General features: G+C 40.4%; 1 protein-coding gene across 1 annotated transcript; it reads left to right on the top strand.

Annotated features, from left to right (window-relative positions):
- The first annotated feature begins 617 nt into the window (after positions 1 to 617).
- On the top strand, positions 618 to 1,593 carry LOC111212075. The gene has a single exon (XM_022713483.2). The coding sequence runs from the start codon at positions 701 to 703 to the stop codon at positions 1,322 to 1,324; it is 624 nt and encodes a 207-aa protein (XP_022569204.1). The 5' UTR covers positions 618 to 700; the 3' UTR covers positions 1,325 to 1,593.
- Positions 1,594 to 10,197: the final 8,604 nt, after the last annotated feature.

Raw genomic sequence — 10,197 nt, forward strand, 5'->3', positions numbered from 1 at the left:
CAAATTATCAAACATATTAACATACACGTATTTCTCTTCCACACATGCTTCTTTACATAAATTATCCCGCTATAGGTTATTTGAGAAATTCCAAAGCCGAATTATAATTAAATTGTTTATGTGGTTGGCCATTATTTGCAGTTACAGTTGGATTTTTAAATTTAAGTCTTTGCTGATTATACGTTACATACGTGTTGATGATAAAATGATTTGCTTATCTAGGTCTTTGTTGATAGTTTATATACATGTTGATGATATATTAATATGCTTATCTACTAGGTCTTTGTTGATAGTTTACATACATGTTGATGATATATTGATATGCTTATTTAGGTCATCACTGATACTTTTCATACATGTTGATTATACACTGATATGTTGTAACTAATTCGTTAATTATAGAAATGTATAATAAACAAACACCGACAAAAAAAAAAAAAATCAAACATCGTGTGAAGACGAATGAATTCGATAAGTACGTTTAATTTAACCATCAATCAATATTTCCTCTGAACATTACCGAAAGTTATACCCGACAATAACCGGGTTATTAATTCGAATTTGATTAGCCGGTTTAGAATTCGTCTTACTTCTTCTTCTTCTTCTATATATAACCCAACTGTTCTTGAATCTTTCTTTCTTGTGCTTTACTCGTAACAATCGATTTCAAATCTCTTCTGAACTTTTCACATCCATTGACATGGGAAGCTGTGTATCGCTCAATCGGAGAGACTCCAATTCTCCCCCAACGGTGAAGATCGTCTCCGTCAACGGCGATCTACGGGAATACAATGTTCCGGTGCTAGCATCTCAGGTCCTTGAAGCTGAATCGGCGGCGTCGTCCTCCTCCTCTTATTTCATCTGCGATTCGGATTCTCTCCTCTACGACGATTTCATCCCGGCGGTCAAATCGGCAGAACCGCTTCACGCCGAGCAGATCTACTTCGTCCTTCCGATCTCCAAACGGCGGAACCGTCTAACGGCACCGGACATGGCGGCTCTCGCCGTCAAAGCAAGCGTCGCGATACAAAACTCCGTCGGGAAAGATTTTCGCCGGCGTAAAAAGGGGAGGATCTCGCCGATCATGACGCTTACTACTCAGCCTAACGGTTCCGTTGCTGCTGTTAACGGAAAAGCAAGCGAGTCAACGGATAGTAAGGGAAGACCGTTGGTGAAGAGAACGGCGACGTATAAGGCTTCGAGTGGTTATAACCGGTCCGGTTCGGTACGTAATTTGAGAAGGCATACTTCGAGGCGAGCAAAGTTGGCGGTTCGATCATTTAGGCTGAAGCTTTCAACGATCCACGAAGGCTCCGTCGTTTAGATTGGCTATATAACTCTTTTAAGTCGTATTTATTTTTGCGAGGCTCAAACAAATGAGAAATTAAAAAATGAAAACCAGTACTAGAATAAGCATAATATTATTCGCAATTTTGTTTTCGTTTGTTATAAACTGATGATATATTAAATATCAGATGAAGAAAGACTATGTAAGTATGTATATTTATTTCCTTTTACGTTCTTTGTTTGTTTGTTTGGTTGTATATATTGGTCACGTACCTCACGCTATAGAAAAGCATATATGTTACCAAATAATGTGTGTATATAAATGTGATTGGCGATGTTACTATAATAAGACAATCATAATTTATAACCATACTCAAGGTCAATACTAGCTAAGTTATAAACCTTTCAAGTGGTTCTTATATGGGTTCTTCCATAACTAAATGTACAAGTATAATCAATCTGAAACTAAACTCTACAAAGTTTTATAACAATTTAAATATAACTAAACTGAAATATATATCAAATGGGGAGACATGGAATATAAGCTTAGCCCAGGAGAGGAGACTAAGATAGCGACCAAGGAAATTTTATGTCAAAAAAAAACGACCAAGGAAATTTTAACTGCAATATTTCCAATGTACTTGCTCATCTAATTATATTTATCAGTTTTGTATGTTCAAAATTTAAACTCTGAATATATGTGCAATTCAAAGGATCTCTTGATATATTTTTTTTTATAGAAAATCAGGTTAGCTTATAAGAATTTAATTTATGTTATATGTAGTAGAAGAATTCTAGATATAACTTATATAGTAGTTATTTTTATCAGAATTTGCACTTCATATTGCTATAATTGGTCTAATTCAGCAGTTAGAAAGGTATTTGAAGTTTGAATGATACGTTTCTTATAATTCTAGGTCTAAGAATCAATCAAAAGCGTTATAAATGCTGCATTCATAGTAATTAATATTAATTGACTTTTAGGGTTTGATATTATATGTGGCATGTTAATAAGGTCGATTTTCCATTTAAAAAGTTGGTTAGAATTCCTGGATGTGGTAGGGGACGCGCTTATCACTCAAAACTTTTGTTGATTAGTGCCTTGATTAATACAAATTTAATATTGTCTTTATCATCATTGCATGAGATGTATATCAATTGCCAGTCAATTAGGCTTTTGGCTGGTAAAAATGTTGTATAACATAAGAATATTTGACTAATAAGTATGTAGAGTCCACCAATGCACATATAAACGCTTAATAATTCATGCCATCATTAGGGCATTATATAGTTAATAAACATTAACCTTATATTATTGTCCCCTAACCATGTGTAGCATATACTACATCTCTTTCTAGAATTTTACACAGAGGAGAGAGAAAGCTCTGATTTTTGGTTCGTCGGATTCTCTCCGGCTTAGTTTCCCGTTTCATCGGGTTTGATTCTGGGAAGAAGAAGCTTTTCTAGTTCTTCTTCGCCGGCTTATGGTTTTCGGGAGGCGGTGGCTCCTTCAGCACCGCCATCGCCGGCTTTGTCTTTGGGTGTAACTGATCTATGATTATGTGTTTTCTATTGTTACCGTGCCTCTCGATCTGAGTCTTGTGTCGCATGCTGTTATGTCGGCGCGGAAGGATCGATTGTATGCGGTTTAATCCTTGGTGATTTCGTAGATCGGAGTGTGTGCGACGGCTTGCTTTGTTTGAGCCTTAGGGTGAAATTCATTGGTTTGGGTGTGGTTTTAAATCGTCAATGGTGTTTCCGGTGGCTTTGGATGAGATCTCGGGACTGTCCTCGATGGAGCTCTCCGTTGGAATAGTTTGGTGATGAAGACGGGTACGGTGTTTTGATCCGGTGTGTTCCGGCGAAATTAGTGGCCGTTCTTCATCTTCTCCGGCTAACCTTGACGTTTTGGGTACCGATGTGGTGATCGGCTGACGCGTGTCTCCGTGAGGCGGGGGCCTCAACACGTGGGCGGGCAAGAGTTTTGCTGGACGCGTGTACAGTAATATCACCGTTCAGTTTATGGGTTTGGGCCTTGGGCTTGTTTTGTTTTGCCCTTGACGGGTTTTAGTATGTTTGTTTTGTCGGGTTTTATGCTCTTATGGGATTTCTGGGCTTGACCCATCAATAAAATTAAATAGAAGGAAAAAAAAAAAAGTGTAGCATATACTACATATATTCGAATTGTAATTAGCTCTATATGGTTCCAGTGATCAAGAATGTTGATAATTAATATTAAATGATAAATTTAATATACGCAGCCAAAAGATGGAGAAAGTAGAAATTAACACTTTTAAAGTGGTGTGATTAACTGATTACAATAATTTTAAAGCATGTTCCCTCTCTTCAAAGTGTGCCCTTAATTTGACTAAACCACTTAAATCTTACTTACCTCTCAGATTATAAACAGGCGTCTAAATAGAGGACAACAAATATGTAACAAAAACCGTTACAAATTAATAATGTATACCTAACAATGTAGTAAAAACATACGTGATGAGTCATGAGTGGTAGAGTCGGGGAATTGACATGTAAAAGGACTGGATATTTTTTTCCTGATCATTATTCGGTTCCTGTTTGGCAATTTTATGGCACATATGTGTAGTCGAAGCTGTGAGTAGCTAGCGTATGCATAAAAATATGATGTAATAGACATTGTTTCGTGTTGACTTGAAAAGATAATGAAAACAATACAATTCGTGAAATTTCTTGATTGTATGATTATTTTTGATGATATCTTAAGTTAGTAGAAATGTGTAACAAAACCTCTATTGATGTGGAGAGATTGGACAAACTACATTAACGAATGTAAGCCGACAATCTCCGAGCGAGGATAAAAAGTGATAATGCGAACAAAGCATTCACAAAAGCATTGGCTTTTCATGTTTTCCCCTTTTTCTAATGAGTACTTGTAATATTTTTGTAAGAACAAAAAACTTCCAAAGCCTAACTTAAATGTTTTATATGATACTACTAAAACAAAACTGAAGAAAAAGTTCGGTTGTAACGTAGCTTGTACAGCTGACATCAAATTCAACTCCCATTATCTGTTGCCAATCACCCATTGTGATTTTTTTTTTTTGTAACACAAACTTCATTAGCTAGAACTTAAAACCCCAAAGGGTACAAAACAGAATTTTCAGAAAACAGAGCATGTTTTGCCAACACATCGGCCTCACTGTTCCTACTACGAGGAATCCAAATAAAAGAACAGAATTTGAAAGAAACAGCACAATGGAGAATATCCGCAACTATTACATACAGTTCCGGAGGTGCCGACTGCGGCTTGAGCGCTGCTACCAGTTGAGTAGAGTCAGACTCGAAGATAACCTGCTGGATTCCCAACTCTTTACACTTCATAATCGCAGCTCGAAGGGCCAGGCCCTCAGCACTAAGCGGAGATCTGACTGATCTCGATGCAGTTTCAAACTGAACCTTACTACCTGTATGCTTCATAACCCAGCCGAATCCTGATGTATTCGAGTCACCCCTCCACGCCGCATCGACCGCAACTACTGTAGTTCCTTCCGGTAGCCTCAGAGGAAGGGGTATTGTCTTCTTACGTGGTGTCACCTTTTCCTGGGCCAGGAACCATTCTCGGGCCATAACCACCGCCTTGGTAATAGTTTTTTCTGGGGTTGATGTCTTGTTATTGAAAATCAGGTTGTTCCTGGCTATCCAGATCGCCCATAAAATCCATGGGACCAAAAACCCAGCTTGTAGGCCGACTGGGGGAAGTGAGACTACTCTACAAAGGTCGGGCCACAACTCTGCCAAATCTACCAATCCTCTAAGGTCAAAGCCTGTGCTAAGCGGAGCCAATTCCCAAACCTTCTTAGCAAACCTGCAATGAAGAAGAAGATGATTCGTAGATTCAATCTCATTACATCTTTTGCAGTGTTGATCAACGTTTATATGGCGTGCCACCAGTCTCTCTCCTACTGCTAGAGCTCCTTGAAAGATCTTCCATAGGAAGAGCTTAACCTTTGGCGCCACTGGTAGCCTCCACACATCTCTATGCCAGTTACTCAGAGTTGAGTTAGCAAACTGGCCATCATCACATTCTTCCAGGGCGGCGTAGTAACCTGACTTAGTAGTGAAAGCGCCAGATTTTGTCTTCAGCCAAACCAGCTTATCCGGAGCCCCGGTAGTACCCGATTTAATGAGCTTGATTCTCTCCTCTTCAAAGGGGATCCATCGTTGAATAGCTTCGCTGTCCCATTCCCGCGTGTTTGGCAGGAAAAGATCTGACACTGTAAGGGATAAGCTGTCTTCATTTTCTGGTCCCATTGGTCGCTCCTGTTGGGTGAGACTCAGCCATGCATCGTCCCAAACTCCAACTGAAGCACCGTCACCAATCACCCAACCCGCATGCTTAAGCGCCAAATTTCTCCCTACTAGGATCCCATGCCACCCGTGGGAGACCGATGAAGCTTGTTGCAATGTAAGGAAGCTTTCCTCATGACAATATTTGCCAAACAAAACTCTACTGAGCAGGCAAGAGGGGTTATTGATGAGCCGCCAGCTAAGCTTGGCGAGGAAAGCATCATTAAAACATTCAAAGTCTCTCACCCCCAGTCCACCCAGAGATTTAGGTTGTTTCATTTTGTCCCACGACACCCAAGCCATCTTCTTATTCCCATCCGGTCCATCCCACCAAAAGCGGGTGAGGGCCGATTGGATTCTTCTAATCAGTGATGCAGGAAGCTTAAAGCATGTCATGGAGTATGAAAGAATGGGTGAGAGGACACTCTGTAGCATCGTTAACTTTCCAGCGGTAGAGAGTTTCCGATTAGCCCAGCTCTTTGCCTTTTGTTCAATTCTACTAACTATTGAGTTGAAAAGATCTTTCTTTTTGCGCCCAAAGTGCTCGGGGAGGCCGAGATACTTGCCAACTCCTCCCTCACCATGAATTTGCAATATGTTTGCAACCCTTCCTTTCAGCGCATCCGGAGTTAGCTTGGAGTAGGTTACCGAAGATTTTGCTACATTTATGGACTGACCGGAAGCTGCTTCATATTTTTGCCAAATCTCCTTGAGGGCTAAACTGCTGGTCTCAGTTGCTCGAACGAAAAACATAGTATCGTCCGCAAAAAGTAGATGGTTTACTTGAGGACACCCTCGCGGAACCCGGATTCCTTTTAGACGACCATTTGCTTGGGCTTTGTTACATAGTACCGAGAGAACTTCACTACACAATATGAAGATGTATGGTGAGAGTGGGTCTCCTTGCCGGATTCCCCTACTCGGTTTAACTCTTCCTCTAGGCGAGCCGTTGATGAGGAAGGCGTATGTAACTGAAGTCACGCAAGCCATGATCAAAGTAACCCATCGGCGATGAAACCCCAATCTCAGCAGAACATGCTCAATAAAGTTCCACTCTAATCTGTCATAGGCTTTGCTCATGTCGGTCTTGACCGCCATTGAGCATCTCTTCTCAGCGTCAGAAGTCTTCAGATAATGCAAAACCTCATGCGTGATTAAGACATTATCTGAGATGGCTCTACCGGCAACAAAAGCGGACTGGTTTTCTGAGACAATAGATGGAAGCAGAGGCTGCAGTCTCTTGGATAGCAACTTAGAGATAATTTTGTAGTATACATTGCACAGGGCTATCAGTCGATAGTCAGCCACTGATTTCAGAGACTGTATCTTCGGTATCAATCGGATAAAGGTCTCATTTACTCTGTTCGGGAGAGAACCAGTAGTAAAGAAAGCTTGTATCTCCTCCACAATTTCCTTTCCAATGGAATCCCAATTGGAATGGAAAAAACTAGCTGAGAACCCATCGGGTCCGGGCGCTTTGTCGGAGTGAATCGAGAAGACTGCATCCTTAATCTCTTGCGACGTGGGGGGGGGGCTAATCAGTTGCTCATTCTCAGGATCAGAGATAATTGGCTGGAGTGCTTCCTCGACTATCTCTCTGCTGTCTCCGTGGCCAGTAGTGAATAATGTCTGGAAATAATTCACTATAGCTTTGCTGATTTTGTCCTCCGTGTAAACCAACTCTCCTGATGCATCCTCGAGAACAGAGAAGGCATTGATCCGCTTACGATTTATGGTAATAGCATGAAAGAAGCCTGAGTTTCTATCTCCCAATCGGAGCCACAGTAAGCGACTTCTCTGTTTCCAATACTCTTCTTCTTTCCTGTAGGCTTCTTGCAGTTCAGAGGTAATTTTCTGGATGAGGTTTGTATCATTTGCCATGTCCGTTTCGGCTGCTTCCAGAGCCTCCTTCATCTTATCGATAGCAAGTCTACTGTTACGTTGTTGCTTCTTACTCCAGTAGGAGATTGCGCTTCGGGTAAGGGCTATACGCTGGGTGACTGACTTATTACGAGCTTCCCTCCACGTGGTTTTGATCAGTTCTTGAACTTCAGGGTTATCTCGCAGTCGTCGATCAAAACGAAAGACGCCCCTTCTCCGTTTCTTCTCAGGTTCGAAAATGGAGGCAATAGGTTTATGATCACTTCCTTCGTATGTAAGATACACGCTTCTGGCTGTAAGGAAGCGCTCTGCCCAATTGGAGTTGGCAGCAGCTCTATCAAGCCTACATCGGACCAAATAATCACCTCGCTGCCCTCGCCAAGAGAGAGGATCCCCCGAGTACTGAAAATCATATAGGTCTCCTTCTGAGTAAAAGGTTCGAAGATCATTGTAGGAGCTTTCAGGTCGTTGTAGTCCCCCCTCTTTCTCAGTTTCATTTAAAATGTCATTAAAATCTCCTGTAATGAACCAGGGGGCATCTCTAGCATCTGATACTGATATCAAATAAGTCCACAACTCGCGGCGCTTAATATAGTCTGTGTCAGCATACACAAACGAGGAGAAGAAGCTCTTGCCCTCATATTCCACTACCGTATCGATCAGGTTAGCATTTGCTTCAATGACTTCCACTTTAACTCTTTCCTTCCAGAGTAAAGCTAAACCTCCCGCACCATGCCCCATTGGGGAAACGATCTCAAAAAAATCAAAGCCTAGCTGCTCAAGTTTCTTCATTACAAACTCGTTGGGATTTTTTTGTTTCAGAGAGAAAGAGGATATCCGGATCAATATCACGCTTGATATCCTTCAGATGTTGGACCGTCGAGGGATTCCCTAACCCTCGAACGTTCCAACTTACAATTTTTAAGGACCGAGAGTTGACGGATTGTGAAAATCCGTCTTCCTCTTGCGGGCTGGTGGAATGAGATTGCAGAGGGGTTGGTTATCTGAACTTCGCGTTCCTGATCTTTGCGGTTCATCCCTGCGAGAAGCTTTACCCACTGCCCCGGTACCACCGCTGCCACGAGCTGTACTCAGCTTTCTTCTAGCCAAAGGCGGTTTGGTCTGTTGGGTCTTCCTCTTCTTTGAGCAGGAGCCCTGAGCGTTTTTGGACTACTCTGAATTCTTCTTGGCCCTGGTGGTCGACCAGGTTTGCGTTTTAAGATCGGTTCTGCCATCTCAGGTGGAGCAGTCTCTATCGAGGGCCCGAGCCGTTGGAGAGCCGGAACCCGGGGGCTTATAGTTGTTGGTTCCTCTAAAGGGGTCATCTCATGGCTAGCTAACTCCGCCAGGAGCATATTTGTAGCTGTTTCCTCAACCTCCCCTTCTTCTTCTGCTAGTCTAAATCTCTCTTGACGCGCCGCTCTTTCGGTAGGATCAACACAATTGGTGTACTTTGTCATGACATCTCTAACTTCTTCCATAGCTCCCTCAAGGGCTTCGTGAGGGATTTGTTGCAGTACTATGATGCTTACCTAGCCAATAATTAAATCTCATGATTAAGTAAGACTAGAGCATCTACCTTAGCTTGTTACATTATAGATGTAGAGATTAGACTGTATGCTGTCTTACTAATACTGATCATATGCTTTTTTTTAACGACTTATGCTTTTATGTACTTTTGTGTATGTAGTTATCTATAATTCCTCTATTACATCCATCATCTTCGTTCGTGATTAACAAATACAATCGCATTATTTATTGAAAGTTTGATTATGAACGAGAGATGCAGTAAATTAAACATGTAATAAACTGTATCATCAACAGTAGCAGTCCTGACTAGTAGCAGTCCTGACTATTTAAAGACCACAAGCTAACTAAGAAAAAAAAGCTGAGATTGGCATATACAAGTTTCAAACCCAGATTGCTGTGTAAAGATATATGATTTACACTACTATACTAAGAAGATTTTTAGAAAAAATGGCTAAATTTAGTTATATTATTTGAGAGCCGGAAGCCCATGCTTCCTCCGCTTCCCTTCAAAGCCGGGCCTGATCATCAATATATATTATATATATAACTAAGATACTAATAGTAAGTGAAATATATAGTGCAATATGACAGAACAACAATGTATCATGTTTCGTATGATTTTGCAACTTAATTCCATCATTCTAGTGACAAATTAAATGACTATTTCCAGAAATAAATCAGGTTTATTTAGAATGATTATCAAGTACAGTAGATTGTGTGCATATTGTATTACCAGTTAGTACACGAGATTACAAATGCTACTAGTGAACAAGTTAATAAAAAGTATTGTCGTTATATATGAATATCAAATTTCACGACAAATTTCACGATGTCGATATATGAAGCCTCCTACAAATAAATTAGACATTAGTCAACAACTTAATAATTAGGTTGTACGAAATTAGTAGTTATATAAAACAAAAGCTAAAGATGATGTTGAACATTATTTTTGAAATTTAATTTCTCAAGGTAACATACTATGATGCTTTTTTTTACAAATTAGATTAAAATAATGTATTATCATAAATTCATTCATTATGCAAAACTATCATGAGTCGATATTTGAACTTTAGAAGAAATGATTAAATAAAGAACAAAACTTGGGTTCACCCCTAAGGTGATCCTTTACATTCACATCTCATTTTATTACCAATTAAAATGTCACATAAATTA

Source organism: Brassica napus, chromosome C8 (genome assembly GCF_020379485.1).
Source record: "Brassica napus cultivar Da-Ae chromosome C8, Da-Ae, whole genome shotgun sequence".
Lineage (NCBI taxonomy): Eukaryota > Viridiplantae > Streptophyta > Magnoliopsida > Brassicales > Brassicaceae > Brassica > Brassica napus.

What these genes read in the sequence shown, in the direction of transcription:
- LOC111212075 (XM_022713483.2), top strand. Translation starts at nt 701, where the DNA reads ATGGGAAGCTGTGTATCGCTCAATCGGAGAGACTCCAATTCTCCCCCA.